This window comes from Macrobrachium rosenbergii, chromosome 48 (assembly GCF_040412425.1).
Source record: "Macrobrachium rosenbergii isolate ZJJX-2024 chromosome 48, ASM4041242v1, whole genome shotgun sequence".
Lineage (NCBI taxonomy): Eukaryota > Metazoa > Arthropoda > Malacostraca > Decapoda > Palaemonidae > Macrobrachium > Macrobrachium rosenbergii.
Window position 1 is genome coordinate 53,003,417 of NC_089788.1, and position 21,131 is coordinate 53,024,547.

Consider the following 21,131-nt stretch of genomic DNA (forward strand, 5'->3'; position numbering starts at 1 on the left):
CATACTTAGCTAGATGGAATGACAAGTTTCCCACATACTTCGCTGGATGGAATGACAAGTTTTCCACCTATTTAGCTGGATGGAATGACAGGTTTCCCACATACTTAGCTGGAGGAATGACAGGTTTCCCACATACTTAGCTGGATGGAATGACAGGTTTCCCACCTACTTAACTGGATGGAATGGCAGGTTTCCCATCTACTTAGCAGGATGGAACGACAGGTTTCCCACCTACTTAGCAGGATGGAATGACAGGTTTCCCACCTATTTAGCTGGACGGAATGACAGGTTTCCCACCTATTTAGCTGGACGGAATGACAGGTTTCCCACCTATTTATCTGGATGGAATGACAGGTTTCCCACCTACTTAGCTAGATGGAATGACAGGTTTCCCTCATACTTAACTGGATGGAATGGTAGGTTTCCCACTTACTTAGCTGGATGGAATAACAGGTTTCCTACATACTCATTTACATGGAATGACAGGTTTCCCACCAACCTAGCAGGACGGAATGACAGGTTTCCCACCTACTTAGCTGGATGGAATGATAGGTTTCCCACCTACTTAGTTGGATGGAATGACAGGTTTCCCACCTACTTAGCTAGATGGAATGACAGGTTTCCCACTTACTAAGCTAGATGGAATGACAGGTTTCCCACTTATTTAGCTGGATGGAGTGACAGGTTTCCCACCTACATAGCTGGATGGAACGACAAGTTTCCCACCTACTCAGCTGGATGGAACGACAGGTTTCCCACATACTCATCTACATGGAATGACAGGTTTCCCACATACTCATCTACATGGAATGACAGGTTTCCCACCTCTTAGCTGGATGGAATGACAGGTTTCTCACCTACTTAGCTGGATGGAATAACAGGTTTCCCACCTACTCAGCTAGATGAAATGAAAGGCTCCCACCTATTTAGCTGGATGGAATGACAGGTTTTCCACCTACTTAGCTGGATGTAATGACAGGTTTCCCACCTACTCAGCTGGATGGAATGACAGGTTTCCCAACTACTCAGGTGGATGGAATGACAAGTTTCCCACCTACCTAGCTGGATGGAATGACAGGTTTCCCACCTTTGCTGGATGGCCAAAGAGCGGGAGTGGTCATAGAGAGGAAAGTATTTTGTAGTAATCCAAAGGATTAGAGATAAAGAAAAGATCGAGTTCAGTAGGATACTGGTCCATAACAACTATGAACATTTGTTGAGTGTTTAACAAGTTGCTCCAACACATACATACCAGAAAGTACTAGGGCACGAAAACCCTAATCAGGAAATAAGATAACCATACATGAAAAGCCAGCATATGGATGAGACGACAGTCATGACCTGAGAAAAAGAATAAGACAGTTGACAAAAGAATCCTAATAGAGTTTGAATATCTCAGCGATAATAATGCACAAAGAAAACTGCATTTTTAAAACTGCTTTGGTTTGAACCATTGTGCTGTTTATTGCCTCAAACTAATACTAACTAGCAATAGGACTTAAAGCTGACTTGAAATAAGTTTGAGTTAATTGGAGTCACCGCTGGCTATTTAAAATCCACGAGTCTGTTTATACGAAGTCGACAATTTACAGAAAGCATACGTTCGCATTTAACAGAGCGCGGAGTGAAGGGTTTAGTGAGAAGAGGCCGAGGGAGCATTACTGAACAACTGGATTATGGGGAAAAGATTATGAGTGATATCTCTCTCGCAGATGAATTACAGGATGAATTTCAGTGGATCACTAACAAATAAATTGGGAGTGTTCAAATGTCTTTCGTTATGGAAAGTGAAATAATAATATGTTACACTTTTAGGTCATCCGTTAGAAGACATTGTCATCAACATTTCTGATTTATGTAACTCAAAGCACATTATTTTGCTTCTTTCCTGGGCATAAAAAGACAGCTGTCTATCCAAGAAACATTTTTTTAATTTTCCCTTCCTTTATGTAGCCAGAAGATGCTAAATAAAACATTTTTATCTTTAAATATATATATATTTTTGTCTGAATGATTTCATAAGAACACGTATACAAATAAGTTCCCCTTAACACTAAGATGTTTACGTTTTTACATTATTTCCCGTTTCATCGGGATGACTATTCAACATAGGGTAACAGCACTGGCTTGAAAGTTTTCTTCTTATCCCGGCTTTTTCTCTTCACTTCGAACTGACCGCCTTCTTTGGTGTTACGTGGTGGCCTTTGGTGGCAGAGGGCTCTGCACGAGTCAACTTGACCTGCAGAGGCATCTCGCTTGCCGCATCGGTCTCTGACCCGGCGGAGGAGCCTCGCGCGATGCCTCGCGCCGTTCTTCTCGCCCTGACAAAGGAGCGGCGAAGGGCCCAGCCACGGGGGAGAGGGACAAGGAGGAGGAGGAGGAGGAGGAGGAGGAGGAGGAAGGAAAAGAACAAAGAGAGGGAGACGAGGATGGGTAAACCTCATTCCCGCCGGAGGAGGCAGAAGCCAGAATGGGAGCGAAGAAGATTTTATACAAAAGGTAGACGATCAGGGTTTTCAGGTAAGCAATGCTCCGCTTAAAGCTGACGTTCTGGAGACCGAACAGGAGACAGCACGGCAGCAGCAAGGGCAGGAGGAAGAATGACCGCGGGCAACTGGCACAGCTGGTCTCGTCGAGGCCTCCCTGCTGGATGGCGGCCTCATTCTCGCCTGTCGGGGGACGACAGGAGATAAAGACGGGGTCAACCAGAGATTAACAAGAACGAAGAGTTAGAAGCATCTCTCATTATGAGGTTTAATGCTCATAAACTGCATTAGCATATCATCTTAACTCATAACGTGCATGCATTCTTGTATACCCCCACTATTAACCTTATTACTACATTCAATATTCATTAAATTCTTATGGAGCAATAAATAATAATCATAACAATAATTATTATTATTATTATTAAAATCCCATCAATGTATTTTTTACGTAAATTTAAAAGTATTTTGATCATAAAATTGAATAAAGTTCTGAGAGTTTGTGCATGAAGGAATGAATCTATTCTTTTTCCAAATGCGGGTCTTCCTCTGGTGCAACGGAAAGAGGAAAAAGTATCCAAATCTTTATTGCATTTAGGGTTTTTCACAATACAGGGAAAACAAATAAAGTTGGGTCTTCGAAGTAATATATCAGAAAACTTTACAGATTTGACATTTAAATTTTCAAGTATTATACAGCACCTTATGATTTTTATACTATTGGTGTCTAACACATATACATATATATATATATATATATATATATATATATATATATATATATATATATATATATATATATATATAGATAGATAGATAGATAGAAATGTATATATATACAGTATATATATATATATATGTATATATATACATACATATATATATATATATATATATATATATATATATATATATATATATATATATATATATATATATATATATATATATATATATATATATAGGTTATATATTGGTTTACATATTCCAGTCACATTTCCTCAATGCATATTTTCAGCATTATGCCTGGCTAAGGATGAAATTGCATCTACTCACGTATTTCTGAACCGGAAAATAACATTTGGTAATATGAAATTGAACAGTAAATCCTACTCCCACCCGCCTTCTCTCTCTCTCTCTCTCTCTCTCTCTCTCAGCCTCCATTAGTAGGAAAAAATATCAATGAGTGACCAAAGAAGATCAGTCTCACTGAGAGAAGTGTAAATAAAGAGAGCATTGAATCCAACGCCGGAGTGCAGAGCAACAACACAGCAGCAGAATTTCATGATAAAATGCCGCCCAAAACCAAAAAAAAAAAAAAATGAATAAAAGAACCGTGTGTGATATCCGCCTTTGTTTACATCTAAGTGCGTGACCTGGCGAGTTTCCTGGAGAACGAAGCCCTTTTTATTTTTTTATTTCCTTTTCAACGCCGGGAGAAGCAGAAACTGCATCAAACTAGTTTTTTTTTTTTTATGGGGAAAGTGATGGCTTAGGCACCTCATTTCTTATAAGTGCACGAAGTTTAAAAGAATAAAAGAAAAAAAATTGTGCCGAAATCTAAAGGAAGGGACAGACCTTCAAAGCTATTAAAACAATCAGGAAATTTGTAAACAGGAGGGCATATCTAAAGTTGAGAAGATAAAGTGACAAATAAGAATGTTCTTTATCTTGCGGTGGTGACAGACTCGGCTTTTAAACATATAAGATTTTGCGAAACGCAGAAGAAGCTGATTATGAAGTTAATGTTCTTCCGTTCGTGCTGATAGGCAGTGGGGACTCTTTCTTTTATAGAGCACCCGGTAGTGATCGGGGATGACCACATCCAATAAAGCAGCTCACAAAGACACTGCTTAAAGTATGATCAGTAGAAAAGAGCACGTCTGTAGCTGCAACCGGGAGCTGATGGGAGAAGTCTATGGAACTTGCATAAAGGACACTCTTGTTGCCCACATCTGCTCCATTACCCTTCCAGCCCTCTCTATTCTTCGATCTACAGATACTAATAGATTTAATTAGTTGAAAAATTTAGGCCTCCAAAAATATCTTGCTTTCTGAATGAGTATTAGACAAAGAGGTAAGAAGGAACTCTGGACTAAAAGCCTTGAACCACAATAAGTTTTGTCTACGTCAGAGAAACTACCCAGACTCCTACAGATGGTTTTTAATATCATTAATAACTGAAAGCACACTTTAGACAGTCGCCTGAGGTGAAAGAGGAACGACTTTTCGACATTTGCAAACCACAGCTTGCGGACCGGCTAAAGTCTTAGCCGCAAAATGAAAAGAAAAAGAATAGACCTTGAAAGCAGCAATCGGCCACAGGTTAAGGGCTTTCATAATACCACCAGTTACTAAAAATCCATAAACAGGCAAATACCCGTAAACAGAGAAGAGAACAGAGGTGGAAAACAAAAGCAGAGAACTGAAGTAAAAGAACCTGATATCAAATCTCATCGAATTCCTTACTAATGTCAAGATACGATACAATCCCGCAACATTCCCTGAAGTTTTTAAAAAGAATGGTCAGATTTTGGAAGGATCTGATTCCTCACAAGTAACCAAGAAAGTGTTTTGAGGATTCCAGAAACCTTGAGAAGGGAGCATTAATAAAGTTTCTTGAGATTCTGTTATTCTAGAAAAAAGACCAGCAGGGGGGTAGCCTCATTGCTAAAACATTCAAAGTATTGGTTTTTAGTGGAAGTAATCAGAACCGTGTACAATAATTGCAGTAATTCTGACGAACACGATCAATATCTGTGTGAATATTAATAAGTAAGACTCTGACGTGAAGAATAAAACAGCAATCAGCGAAAGCAAACAGGATACTTTACTAACATGACAAAGTTTCCAATGGAAATGCTGATGAAGAATACGATGATATCCAGAAAGAGGCTCTGCATCTAACCTGCTTCGCTACTCGTGGCCGCATCAGAACGGAGCAAGTCATCAATAAATTTGCTTAATGTACCGATAAAAATTTCGAAATAAATTGGAAGACCAGGTGTGTCAAGACAGCTCATTAGCTCTTCGGAAAGCCAACCAGAACGATAATACAAATAATGGTTTAAAAACAAAATAATGGAAGGTTTTCCAATACACGGTAAAAAAAATGAAAACATATAACGCTGGCCATTAATTGGTACGTAAAAATAATGAATGAGTTGTTAAATAAGGGAGATAATCTAAAAAATAAATAAAAACAAGCTGACTGATTATTTGAAAGTCTAATTGGCATTCCAACTACTACGGCAATAGACGACAAAGGAATATAAGTAGTACTTTGTCTGTTGGACATGACAGTTGGGATCATCTCTCTCTCTCTCTCTCTCTCTCTCTCTCTCTCTCTCTCTCTCTCTCTCTCTCTCTCTCTCTGGCAAAGAGTCTTTCACCTGATCAGCTTCACTCAACCATATCTTGCTAATCACGCCATCTGTTTGTTTTCTTAATGGATCTTACAGTCTATACAAACACAACCGCATGTATTCATGCCAAAACATACAAAAACTTTAAAGTTAAACGAGTGATTATTTGCTCTTCTATCATTCACAACTGCGCCATAAAGAGAAAAGAGTAAAGTGACACTCTCTTCGGGGAGCGTTGTATTTCATTACCTTTTCCTTTATCTGTTTTCTTCTGGCCTGAGCTACATACGGACATTAGGTTTCACATGATCTTACCCTGGTTAACGTGGACTCTGACTGTGGCCGGATGAGATCCTGTAGGAACGCAGGAATACATGCCGGAATCCCCCTGACCCACTGAGGATACCAGCAGGTGAGTTATGGTTTGGCCGCGTCCTCGGTCGATCTTGTTGAAGAGATAATGGTTAGTGGATTTTTATCTTGATTTGGTTGCTGGATAATTGGATTAAGTGTTGTCATGCAAGTGATTTTGTCTAAATTTTATTTGCGCACGCAAACATACATATATATTGTTGGCAGCATCCCTGCCTTTCAACTGAAAGACCTGGGTTCGACCCTGATGTGAGTCAGAAATTTATTTCTGTTCCACACGTGATTGTGTGTTGATTATTTCTACATAAATATATATATAAATATATATATATATATATATATATATATATATATATATATATATATATATATATATATATATATATATATATATATATATATATATATATATTACAATATGTGTGTGTGTTTTGTATGTGTTGCTGTTAGAGTGAAAGAGATTAGCGTCAATCTGAGAATGTTTGTATACGTAGCTATTGATAATGTAAGTTAGGCAATCAAACAGTTGATAAACAGAAAAGCACCTGGAGATGCTGCTGTACAGGGACTGAGTGGCTGACCAGAGTGGAAGCTATTTCTGAGAAGGAAATGGATGCAAAGAAATTGATGAGAACAATAAATTTTTTTTTGTTTAGGGTAAAGATGCTGGGCCTAAGTAAAAAATTAAGAAGTTTTGGATTATTCTGTTTTCTGTGCGGGTGGGGTTATGCTATGATTTTGAGACAGGATAACAGAGGATCAAAATATTGGCAGTAGAAGATCATTGGCGGCTGAAGCAGGAAAGATGGTGTAACGCTTAAGTGTTTATTATGGATATCTAATGTATAGGGTGATGAGGATGTCTGCTGTAAAAAAAGGAATTAAAATTTATTAAAATCTATATGATGGAGGCAAATCATGTTCGAGTATTTGGTGGGTGAATAACAGCAGGTGGTCGGAGACAAGTTTTTGTTTCCACCAGCATTTTTTGGCTACAGTGATACAAGAATTCGAGGGAAGGACTGCGGATGAAAATGCAAAGTTATGGTATAAGCAAATGGGTCGTAAATGGAGTGTGGAATGGCTGATGTTTGCTGATGATACAACATTGGTTGGGTGCAGGGAAAAGAAACTAGAATCTGCTGAAGACGTTTAAACGTGTTTGCAGGAGGAGAGAACTGAAACCTAAGGTAATTGCTTCACAGAGGTATTTGGGGCTAAATGTAATGGATAATGATGGGATGAATTACACGTGAGTCACTGAACTGGCAAAGGAAGGAAGGTAGCAGGGTGTGTGCAGAGGATTTTAATGAGAAGAAAAGTCTTTTTGAATTAAAAAAAAAAAACTCCCAGTTAGAATGTACAGTGTGGGATTATTAAGCCAACACTCCTCATGCAAGAGAGTGTAGACACCAAATGTAATCGATGAAAAAAATACTATAACAGTTGTTTGCAGTGCATGTACTGTACGTGGAGTAAGAACTGCAAGGTGAGAAAAATAGATATTCAGACGTAGGAAACAAATTAGAAAAGGGCAATTTGAGATGGGTTGGTCGTATGGAGAGAATGTAGATTCACAGGCTGACGAGAAGAGTATGTAATTCCAAAACGTTTAGAGAAAGGAAGAGAGGGAGCTACAGAGAGTGATGGATTGATGGAGTAAAAAAAATTGGAATGAAAGGGTCTTAATAAATCTAGGAAGCCAAATTAAGCATGCAAGAAGAGGTGAAAGGAGCCGTGTGTATAGGGGTGTTTGATGCGGAGCTCATGAACCTCCCTCGCAAGTGTATGAAAGTACTGCTTTTGTGAAAGCTTTCTGCACAGTTGGCTCATCATTGCCTTAACGGTTAAAGTATGTATGCCTCAACAATTCTCTTGCTTTTAACCAGGAGCCTCCTCTGCTAATGAAAACAGCTGAATATTATATAATTTTTTCTTAATATTTGTTATCCAACACATTTAAGGAAAAGGATTCATATCAAAATTAGTACTTGATGGGAAAAATTGTCGCTATTTTCTCCTACATGTTCATGGTTGATAAAAAGCAGCTTACTTCAAAGCTCGTATTCAATTATGAAGCTCTCTCTGCCTTAATGATTAAAGCTAATCAGTAGACGAAAGGACAGCATCATTAAAGATGACCTAATGAAAGCAAGGCTTGTCGGTTCTTGAACGACTTCACAGAAGAAAGCAAACGTGACTTCGGTTTAGAGTTTCTCCTGGAAAAACGTTAGGTGCAAGTTTAGAGGCAAGATGCTGAAAGTTGCCCCGGAAACTGGGTCATGGGAGTTGGTGGCTGTGATTGTTTAGGAATGTTTTCATACTCGACGATAATTCACAGTAGCTGATATTTTAGAGATTAACCTAATTCCATTTTACAGTGTATAAGAACTTATGCAAAAATCTTTCTTTCACCCTTTCATTCATTTTCATGCTACTCTTCTTTTTCAAAACCTTCCAGAATTTCACAGATTTTAGGTGTTCAGTAGTTTGTTACCGCTTTTATGCTAACAGAATGACCCATTCCTTGTTTCTGTCTCTGTGACACTCACCTTGAGATTGACACCACCTCTAGGAGAGTTGTAGTCGATGAGATTGGTGTTGTGATACCAGTAGACGAGAGTGGAGGGGCCATTTGAGGACGTGACGAGGCAGGTGAGAGACAGAGAGGACCCTTCCTCGATGTACAGCTCCCGGGGACCCTGGATTTCCACTCGAAGGTCGCCTGACGTGTCAGAGGAAGAACTCACATACTTAAAAGGTCTCGACTAAATCAAGATTAAATACGTCGCTGGAAATACAGGCATTCAGGCACCACTTCAGCTTTCATAACTGAGTGGTTATTTTTGGTGGTCTAGGAACTGCCATTTTTATTGATTCTGAGAAACTGTCACTTTTGTGCAGTCTGAGAGATTGTCACTTTTATGCAGTCTGAGGAATTGTCATTTTTATTAATTCTGAGAAATTGTCATGTTTGTGCGGTCTGAGAAATTGTCACTTTTATGCAATCTGAGAAATTATCATTTCTATGAAATCTGAGAAATAGTCATATTTATGAAGTCTGAGAAATTGTTATGTTTAGAATCGTCAGAAATAGCAATTTCCTTACTTGGCTGTAAATATACATTTATCTGTCAGTTTTAAAACAAGGCATTAGAATTGCAATAGCGACAGTTTTTATGTTGATTCAGGATGAATCAGATTGATGTCACGCACAAAAAAAAACAGTTTTAGTCGCTGAATAAATGATAATTTTCTATGATTCCTGAAAGCTTAGTAAGTTTTGCGCGGCCGAATCAAATAATGAATTTTCCGTGCCTTATGAAAATAGCTCTTTTTCTTATTTTCAAGATTTGGAGCAAAGTGAAGACAAATAAGAGAAGAAAACATCTGAAACATAACAAGGAAGGAAGATGTAATGAATATAATTATCTGAGAGACTAAGTGAATAAACACTATTCACGCTCTAAGAAGTTCCTTGTTTTGAATTCATCTTTGAGAAATTTGAGGTGCATGGAGGAATGGATGAAAAAGAATGAGAAGAATAACGAGAGGAAAACGTGTAAGGTAACCGGAAGAGAAAAGGGAAACTGACTGATTTCTTGTTCATATCAACGGCAAAACTCATCGACACCAAGAGAGCTGCAGAAAAAGACTTCAGAAATACAGAGAGCAAATGATGACAAACACGTTGACGGGGAAATTACTTTTCGAAAAGGACTGAGAAGATATTAAAGAATCTTTTTAAATCAATTCTATCTCTTCGTTTGAAGGAAAGAGAAAGAAGATGAAAATGAAAGATGTGAGGAACTACGGAGGAAGGATGCATTTTCTGCTCAGTTTTTATCTATTACTTCAGGACGTGTGAAGGTTGAATATCAACTTGGAATTAGTGTGTTGGAGAAAATGAATATTATAAAAAATGGAGCTAGAGGGGCCAGAATTTCAGCTCGAAATACTTTTTCTCGGAAAGTAATTTTCGTTAATTAACCATTCACCAGAAAAAGGTTGGAAAATGTAGTCAGAAATGTACAACAACAGATAATGACTGCAATTAACAAAACCAGCCATTACGAGAAACTTAACCAAGCATCAGTGACAATGGATGAAGCCAACAGAATGAACAAAGACTTTTGATAGGATTTAAGCTATAAATCCCTGCTACTGCCAAAATTCAGTATATTTTCAAACAAGGCATAAATTGCAAAATTATTTTACTCCTAAATTTCAGCAAGGAACTTTGGAAGTCTAACTGATTTAGCAATCATAAGATATAATGATAAGAGGAGCATCGTCGGAGTGAACGAGACCAACTCACCATCACTGGTGGAAGCAGTATTGTTCGCTACAAACACTTTCGTCTTTGTCTGGACCGCTTCCTTCCCCGTGTCTGTGTTGGAAAAAAGATCAGGATAATTTCGGAATTTTTGCATGGGCGTCTTTTGCAGTGCAATTACCACCCGTGAGGCGTGGTGCAAATTGTGTCCTTTTGAACAAGTATGAGCAAATACGTTATTTAAGACCTGTCTTACATGAGCACAGAGAAATATGGAAATTGTTTTTTATTCCGTCCGTTAGCATGAAGAGAATTTCAGATCTTTCTTTTTTTAACGTGCATTCAACGGCATAGTTGTTATTGTTTTGCAAATGTGTTTGCGATAATTAAAATGGGAAAAACAGGATTGCACCAAAAACTGAAATGTTCCTTCTCTCTCTCTCTCTCTCTCTCTCTCTCTCTCTCTCTCTCTCTCTCTCTCTCTCTCTCTCTCTCTCTCTATGACAAATTATTGTTATATAGAGGCGTCCTATTTTAAAATAAAATCGACGTTTTTAAATTGCCATTCGTTTATCCTTGCATAAAACCTGTGATATATATATATATATATATATATATATATATATATATATATATATATATATATATATATATATATATATATATATATATATATAGACATACACAGAGTGTAACACGAATTTATGCAAATATTTTTGGAAAGTAAAGAAAAAGTAACTTCAAGCAGAAAATGTTCCATAACGATATGCATTTTATGGCTTCGTTTGTCGGTGAAGGAAATTTTAAAATAACCGTTCATCATCAGCACTGCTCCCAGGCGAGTAAGATGATGTACGGATGCCGGGATAGACAGGGGTATGGAGGTCAGGAGGAGGATGGAGTGGTCAGGCCGATGGGGATAAAATATCTCCCAAACAAATGTATTCTTTAGATAATGAACAAAAGAAAAAATGTATGCATCATTGAAACCTCTCCCTCTCCCTCAATGGAATTCACTGGGCACCAATAAAAAAAAAAGCAAGCCTAATTGAATCTCCCCTTCATCAAAGGTAGGCTTATTCATTAGACACCCATCAAAGATTTAAAACGTGATATTAAAACCCTTTCCCTCTCCATCAAAAGTATTCATCAGACACCAGTCATAGATACAGACTTAGTCATGACTCCTGAATTAACAATTCCATGATGAGGCTGCAGGACCGGGAGCACCAGAATTCAGTTATCACAAATAAATGTTGCCAAGCAACATTTACACTACTTACTTGATACATAAAATCATACGGTACTGCTCTAAGCTAATAACTGAGATTAGATTACTTGCAAGAAAAAGAACCCCATCATCCCGCGCTACTTCGACCTCTCGTTAACAACCTCCCTCGCCCGAGAGCATTGTTACTGATGAACGGTTATTTTGACATTTCCCTCAAGGACAAACGGAGCCTTAAAATGCACATCTTTATAGAACATTTTCTGTCCAGAATTACTTTTTCTTTCATTTCCCGAAATATTTATGTAAAATCGTCCTGAACATGCACACACACATACACATACACACACACACACACACACACACACACACACATATATATATATATATATATATATATATATATATATATATATATATATATATATATATATATATATATATATATATATGGAATAGCATGCACCCAAAAGGGATTATACATGATAAGTCCTCCTACCCAGACCTGGATTCGAACCTATGCCTTCTTGGGTTGGATGAAGGGAAGTAACTATTGAGAAGCATAGGTTTGAATCCGAGTTAGGGTAGAACTTGTCATGAACAATTTCCTTTGGGTGTCAGTTATCCGAAAGTAAAGTGAATTCGATAAAAGTTTGTCTTAATATTTAAAAAAAATATATTTGTAGATATGTATACATGTATATATGTAGTTAGTTATCCGAAAGTAAAGTGAATTCGATATAAAGTGTTAAGTTTGTTTAATATTTAAAAAATACATATTTGTAGATATGTATACATGTATATGTGTGTGTGTGTGCATGTATATATGTGTGTGTGAGCGCACGTCTGTATAATCAGGAAGTGACTGGAGATTGACAAAACAATGCAACGGTCTCTTTGACAATATCTAACCGCCGAATCCTCGATTAACATATGTGCAGAAATTTTCTTCAGTCAGTAGCTACTTCCCACACCTAATAAAAGGGCTCATCAACGGTTTGAATCCCTACACACAGTTGTTGCTCACTTCTATCTTGCTCTCAATTTTGAGCTTCTTGGGTATTAAGGTCCTTTCGATCCAGTATAAATCTTGCAATCCTCCTCCCTCATGCCACGTCCTTTCACTAACCTTTCTTTCCTCCTGACCAGACAATCTTAAAAAAAACACTGAAAAACCTTCATTAACCTTTCTTGCTACACCATATATGCTACAAAAACAATTCACCTCAACAGTTACTATGTCTTTTAATGTCATTCTTACTCAATGCCCTCACATCACTTCCATAAACTAGTGTTGGCTCATCAGTTGCTTCATGTTTTCCCACCTTGGCTTCCGCGGATGCTCTAGATCTCTCTCCAGTCTTTTGCACACTACTTGCTACCTTCCTTGCTTCACCTATTCTGTAATTTACTTCGTCTATCATCCCACCATCACCCATTATATTTATATCCAAATGGTAATATGAATCAGCGGCTTTCATTCTTCTGTGGACTCAGGTCTTACAAGTGGATGACTGAAGTTTAATTTTTCCAAGCTTAACTATATATCCCGTATGTTCAGACAGTTTTTTATTCTTAACGTTTTATAAACTAAAGAATCTGTCAAGTGTATGTCTAGTAAGTTAATATATGTCTGAGTGTTATTTCTCAAGATCGTGACTGTGTCTATCGCTTGTTTTGTCTTTGAGCTCAAAAATCTGTTTATCTTCTTCAAAAGTTTCTAAACTTAAGGTTCCTTTTTCTCAAAGCTCACAGAATCTCTTTCTAGGTTTAAGAGAGCTTATAAAAAAATGCTTGTTTGTGTGTAGGACAGATACCCAAGACTACTCTGAGGGTGACAGGGTGTGAAATCTTGGGGTCGGTGTTGATCTGACAGTCGTAAATCCCGGCATCCCTCGGCTGAGCGTATCTGACGAGTAGCGTCCACTCGTCGCTCCCTTCGCGATGAATAACCTGTAGATGAAGAAAGAAGAAAGGAATTATTGTCTCAGAGAAAAAAGCGTTTAAGTATTCTTGCCTCCTGTATTTGCGTTCACTGCATCATGTATCTTGATGTTTATGTATGGCTGCGTGTATTTTGTGAAAGCTTTTCATGATGATGCCTCTGTGTAAAATAAAAATAAACATGGTACGAAAAAAGTCATGTTCGGTTTGGACATTTTGGTATGTGTTTACGTCCTCTTTGCCAGCAAGCTTTGATATTCTCTTCCAGTTTCCGTTTTCCATGATCCTTATAAACTACCGTCCTTTAGGGGTTAAGCCTCACATTTTTCCTTGTACCCAAGTTTTTCTGGTTTCCTCCAGCCCGGACTACATACGGGTGCAGGACTGCCTGTCCCACATGTCTTTGCTAAAATAAATTTCAATCAAAACTGCAGAACTCAGAGGTCAAAGGACGAGATAATCATTATTTAATATCTTCATGCGCATGATACTGTGATAAATGATTCCCAAGCTGAAATTTTTGAGGCTTAAGTGACTGAAGAAAAAGAATCGCCATTTTAATGTGAAAGAGATTCTTTCGTATTTTTCTAAAGTCATGGCGTCTTTTGCCGCCTCCAGTCTTGGTTGAAAATTTGGAAGGGAACTCTGATATATATCTATTATTATTATTATTTATTATTATTATTATTATTATTATTATTATTATTATTATTATTATTATTATTATTATTATTATTTTTTTTTTTTTCAGAAGATGAAACCAATTCATATCGAACAAGCCCACAGGGGTCATTCAAGCTTCCAAAGAATATGGTGTTTATTAGAAAGAAGTAAGATGAGGTAAGGGGAAATACAGAGAGGATCTCATTTATTAAAAGAAATAAATTAGCAAATTGAGAAATGGATAAAAATGCCAGTAAATTATTAAAACGCAAGGGGAATTGTATTAAGGTAGCAATGCATTGCATCTCCGCTTGAACTTTTGAAATTCTAACTGCACAGCATCCTCATTCTTAATCATATTCTGCATATATTGTTTCTTTGTTACTGGTATGAAGAGGAAATAACAGGTAAAAATTCAACATGAGTGCAAGACATAAATACTTAACATTACACACTGACATTTTTACATGACAGTGCTACGAAATGTTAAGCTGAAACGTGGCTCAAGAGAACTCGATGCAATATTTGCCAGTAAGGACCCGGCCAAGGGGAAAAGGCTCGGCTTTTGAGAAAGCAGGATATAAATATCGATTTATAGGAAGGCTACATTGAAAGGAAAGGTTTGAGACGACAACTGAAAGGCGAAGCCCTGAAGTTGATACGGCGGGAGTTGTCGGATCTCACGGAAGTCAGGGTTCGACTTCGATGGGTGGAAGAATAATGTATGGTGTATGAGGATTAATAAAAAGAATTCTTTCGGACTGCAGAGAAGAGATTTGTGTGGTGTATTGGAACACTGAGCTTAAGATTAAGGGAAAGACTGTGTGGTGCCCTAGTATACGAACTGGGGACAGAAAAAACTAACGTTTCTCTCTGGAACATGAAAAAATAAGCAATCTGGGTGAGTATTGGTTTTTGAAAAAGCTGTATAAAATATCTGTGAATAATCTATTGAAAAGAAAAACCTGTGTGAAGTTTTGGAACTGAAACGTGAGAAAAAGAAAAGAAATGTGCGAACTAATGTGATAAACTGAAGAGCATGAAAATGCTGAGAAGTATGAAAGATCAACCATGAGAGCCAGAGAGAGGGCACACGTCTTGTCACCAGCGCAAAATGTCTTAGAGACCGTCAGTGTGCGCACGGAATCAGCGCCCAGGACTTCTCTCCACCCAACCCAGGACCAGGAGAACTCAGGCAGTGGCCTCGGAAGACCCTGCAGATCCCCCAAAGCCCCATCCTTAGCCCACACGAGCGGGAAAACCGTGTTGCTGTTGAAATCTATCAGGCTTACGCTCATGGATTGACAGATTTTAACGGCTAAATAAAGATAATAGATATACTGCATAACCACTGGTATACCAATTGGTATTCACTTGAAAAAAAGAAAGAAAACCGTATGTGGATTATTGGTATGAATGAAAAATGTCTGAAGCATTGGCGTATTAGTAAAAGCATTCCATAAATTCGATACAGGAATTTAAAACCGTCTGAATTATTGAAGAATGAACTTAAAAAATTGAATAAATTTTAGCGTATTCGCATGTGAATTGGGTTTATGTAAAACCTTGTGAATGATTAATGCAAGCATAAAAGTAAAAGAAAAATATTCTATGAAATATTAGAGTAGGAGAAATAGCCCCGCCTGAATTATCGGAGTATGAATTCAGTATATATATATATATATATATATATATATATATATATATATATATATATATATATATATATATATATATATATATATATATATATATATATATATATATATATATATATATATATAAATATATTGTATATAAATGGATGTATATATGTGTATGTGTGTGTGTGTATGTTCCACATACACTCTGAAACACATTGAGCAAATTCAACCAAACTTGGTATACATGTGACTTACCATTTGGGAAAGACATCACTGGCGCTAAAGGGCGTGTTGTGGGAAGGGGGTGAAATGTAAAAATTACAGAAAAAGACAGATATAAGTGTCTAATCCATAGTTTTCGAGGTCCCTGAAAAGAGTAGTGACACTCCCGATGCCCTTTAAGTCCAAGTTTGGCCCTGATAGGAAGCAGGGGTGAGAAGGGGATGGGAAGGTGGTGACATGTAACGATAACCGAAACAACGGATATTGGTGTCTAATCCATAGTTTTCGAGGTCGCTAAGAAGAATAGTGACACTCCCAACACTCTTTAAGTCCGAGTTCAGTCCCGATAGGAGGTGGGGTGGGAATGGGTGGGAAGGTGGTGAAATAAAAAATGTAAAAGATGCTGGGCAATGTAAATGAAGCAACTATCTTAACACGAATGAAAGAGAGAGAGAGAGAGAGAGAGAGAGAGAGAGAGAGAGAGAGAGTTTATCGGTTGTCATTCAGAGGTTTCCCGGGCAGCGCCTGGTTGGTCTGCTAGTATATATATGTATATATATATATATATATATATATATATATATATATATATATATATATATATATATTATTTTAATTTCCTTGGCTTTGTTTGTGTGTGTGTGTCTGTCCCCATTCCTCCAACTTTCCTCTCCCCTCCAAAAATCGGTTTAAGCAGATGGTCCTTAAACAGGCCCCCCTCTCCCTGAGACCTCGCCTCCAACTTCCCTCTCCTCTCCTCCTCCCCCCAAAAACAGGTTTAAGCAGTTTGGTCCCTCTCCCCGGGGCCTCAACCCCCTCAAGGGAAAACGATAATCCCTTCTCCCCCCTTCTCCCCCTCCCCTCCTCCTTTCCCATCCTCCTCCCTCCCCCTTCCCCTTCCCTCATCCCTTTTCCATGTTTTATGATATTTGTATACAACTGGAAGGTATGAGAATGGTATGGTATGGGTATGAATATGGATATGGGTATGGAATGGATATGGGTATAGGCATGGGTATTGTAGGGATATGGGTATGGGTATCGGTATGGATATGGGTATAGGTACGGGTATGGTACAGATATGGGTATGGGTATGGTACAGACATGGATATGGGCATGGGTATGGGTACCAGTATGGGTATGGCTATCTGTTTTATGCTGCTTTATGATGAAATAAAATGTGTTCAGATTGAGTGCTATTAACAAAATGTTTATAGATTTGTAAGGACATCATTTTTTTTATAAAAGTAGTGTACAGGTTTTTCAAATCAAAGTATACCTTGCTCGACCTTTAGAATTTATGAAGTGTTCAATTAACCTCATGTGGTAACTATGAACCACCTTCGGGCCAGCCTAGGAGAGCTGTTAATCAGCTCAGTGGTCTGGTTAAACTATGGTATACTTAGCTTTTTAACCTGCATTCCGTTTAGGAGCTGAAGGCGGCTTCACAAGATCCTGGAGTCTAAGAATCTAGGAAGACGTTATAATCCAATGGGCATTTCTCCAGGAATGCTTCAGAGCTGAAGACTGCTTCAAAGGATCCTGGAGTTGTGAAGACATCTTTCAAGAATGATATTTGAATAACTGTCCGGAAATTTTCAGCTTTTCGAAATGGACTTAGCGGGTAATTCTAGGATAACAGCAGTCACTGCTGGTGTTTGTCCGGAACCGCCAGTGGCATCAGCATTGATTCAAAAACCATCAACAGCTGCTCCTGCTCCTACACCAAGATATGGTCATTTGTTTGTATATGACCGGAAGGTATGGGAATGGTATGGCATGGGTATGGATATGGATATGGATATGGATATGGATATGGAATGGATATGGGTATGGGTATGGGTATAGGTATTGGTATGGGAAGAATATGGGTATGGGTATCGGTACAGATATGGGTATGGGTATGGTATGTGTATGGATACAGGTGTGGGTATGGGTATGAGTATGGGTATGGGTACGATACAGATATGGGTATGGGTATGGGTATGGTATGGATATGAGTATGAGTATGGAATGGTAATGGGTATGGGTATGGGTATGGGTATGGGTGTGGGTATGGGTATGGAATGGGTATGGGTATGATACAAATATGGGTATGGGTATGGTACAAATATGGGTATGGGTATGGTTATGGGTATGATCAGATATGGGTATGGGTATGGGTATGGGTATGGTATGGATATGGGAGCTAGCAAATGCGAGCGATAGCAAGCATTTGCTAGTATATATATTCTTTTTATTCACAAAATATGTCACCCCTCTTGCGTTTGAGAAATCTCATACTTCTAGTAGTCTGTTTGCTAATTCATATACTCACTTAGGATATATATATACATACACACACATATACACACACACATATATATATATATATATATATATATATATATATATATATATATATATATATATATATATATATATATATATTTATGTGTGTATGTATATGTTACAGGAAATATGTGAAATCCAGGATTTCATGAAATCCCAAGGGAATTTGTGAAATGAGCAACTTGCTTAGGAACATTTGATCCTCGAGGGCTAGTAATAAACAGGGCGAAATAGTAAATCATCTACACTGTTTCGCCGTGTTTAGTACTAGCCCGTGGGGGAACCAAATACACTTAGGGACATTTGTTCCCCCAGCTGTTAGTACCACACGCGGCGAAATACATTCAACACCCCCAGGGACTAGTGCTAAACATGGCGAAATAGTGTAGATAAATCAGTTTCGCGGTGTTTGGCACTAGCCCTCGAGGATCAAATATTCCTAAGCGAGTTGCTCATTTCACTAATTCCCTAGGGATTTCGTGAAATCCCTGGATTTCACATTTTCCTGTAACACACACATATGTATATATATATATATATATATATATATATATATATATATATATATATATATATATATATATATATATATATATATATATATATATATATATATGTATGTATGTATGTAAATGTGTGTGTGTAATTGTAATAGCCACAATGCCCTCTTAACTTCTCTAATTCTTCTCGCTTTTTTGGATACGCGAAGAATTCGAGAAGTTAAGAGATCATTATGGCTATCACAATTACATATGTATCTGGTAAAAAGTGACCAGTAGATTCTAATTCTATATATATATAAATATATATATATATATATATATACAGTATATATATATATATATATATGTACATATGTGTGTGCGTGTGTATACATACATATATATTCTAAGTATGAGTGTATGAATTAGCATACAGAAACTTACTGGAAGCATGAGAGTTCTCAACGCAAGAGGGGTGACATATATTGTGAATAAAAGGAATAACACTACCGTTTTCTAGCAGCACAGGATGCGAAACTTATATACTGATGAAGTAAATGAGGAAAGGGAAAATAACAGATGTATAGCAAATAGTCAGTCAATTACTGAAATGGGATATGAAATGCTATTTCGAAGGAAAATGTGCTTTTTCGTTGGTACAGTACAGAGCCTCTGTCAAAAAATGTCTGGACTGACATGACTCACTGACTGCATTGCGTAGAAATGGCGAAGCAGAATGAATATTTTGCTTCACAGCAAGATTTTTTCTCGAGAGAGAGAGAGAGAGAGAGAGAGAGAGAGAGAGAGAGAGAGAGAGAGAGAGAGAGAGAGAGAGAACTTTTCTTTATAGTTGAACTTGAAATTGATAGGATTTGGGCCTATGTGACTGATTTCACATTCGTTCAAATTCTTGCGTTTATGTCTAGAAATCTTAGCAAAGAATGGAAAACATTTAGATTCGTCTTTCATTTGTCGCAACCATCTATTACACAAAAAAACAACAAGACATTCGAGATTGAAAATTAGAGACTCTCTTCGTAGTAGGTCACATGATAAATAAATTTGCAATGAGAAAATCGCAGACGAAGAGTGGCTGGTGACAGCACGCAAGGTCTTCCTCGTGTTCAGGCGTGTCAAGAAAAATGAATAAAATCAGAGTATGGTAACACTGTACATCCATTTTCCATTAAGTTTATCTAATATTCAAAGCATAAAAGCAAACGCAAATGGAACCTTAATGGCATGGAAAGTGGAAGAAACCACCTACCTCTTATTATTTTTTGTTTGTAAGAATTCTTAAGCGTGACGTATGCTCACGTAAAAAGGTAGAGCAACAAGCAGACGGGGACAGAGTGTTAAGTCTAGTATCTGAAAAGAGTGTGAGTATTCACAGGAAGAATGGCAAGCAGTGGACGTATAGTATATGACCAAAGAATTTTGCGACGGACAAACAGACAGACAGACTTATTTACCTATGAATGAAATGAGAAAAAACGCATGGACGTGAAGAAGAGAGTGACAGAGAAGCGAGAGAAAATGAGTTCAGAATTAGAAGATCAAAGTGAGCACGGCAACTTTTAGAGGTGAATTAGCTGACATCTGAGCTGGAATGAAGTATGCTCTTAGTTTATGAAAGTCTTTTTTATTAAAGAAGAGTCGGTTAGTTGACTGCAAAATGTGACTTATGATACGGATCAGATTTTCAGGAAAAGGCTTAGCAAGGATCAGGTTAAGAAGTTTTTTTATATATATATATATATATATATATATATATATATATATATATATATATATATATATATATATATATATATATATATATATATATATGTATGTATGTATGTATATGTATAGGTGTGTGTGTGTGAATTTAAAACATATTCTGTTAAAACAGAATTCTATCTCATAAAGATAGCCCATAAAAACACCAGAAGGGTAGACTTTAGAATGTTATATTTCGAAGACAGCTGTCTTCCTCAACGGACAGGTAATGGGTTAAGAGGTGCAGAAAAGTGGTATTTATAGTTGAAGGAATGTTCCAGAAGTCAGCCGCTACATCACTCCTGTTGACAGCTTCTTAATCTTGTTTCCCGCTGGTTGGAGGAAGATTTTGCTGTTT

General features: G+C 37.5%; 1 protein-coding gene across 2 annotated transcripts in view; it reads right to left on the reverse strand.

Annotated features, from left to right (window-relative positions):
• Positions 1-1,975: 1,975 nt before the first annotated feature.
• The window catches only part of LOC136831397 (obscurin-like protein 1), a 101,577-nt gene continuing 82,421 nt past the window's right edge, over positions 1,976-21,131 (reverse strand). For both annotated transcript variants that reach the window (XM_067091762.1, XM_067091761.1), the window contains exons 5-9: positions 13,545-13,680; positions 10,542-10,613; positions 8,776-8,948; positions 6,167-6,296; positions 1,976-2,669 (exon numbers count right to left, since the gene is read on the reverse strand). In XM_067091762.1, the coding sequence (XP_066947863.1) occupies positions 2,230-2,669; positions 6,167-6,296; positions 8,776-8,948; positions 10,542-10,613; positions 13,545-13,680 (951 nt within the window). In that variant the 3' untranslated portion in view covers positions 1,976-2,229. The remainder of the gene's footprint in view (positions 2,670-6,166; positions 6,297-8,775; positions 8,949-10,541; positions 10,614-13,544; positions 13,681-21,131) is intronic.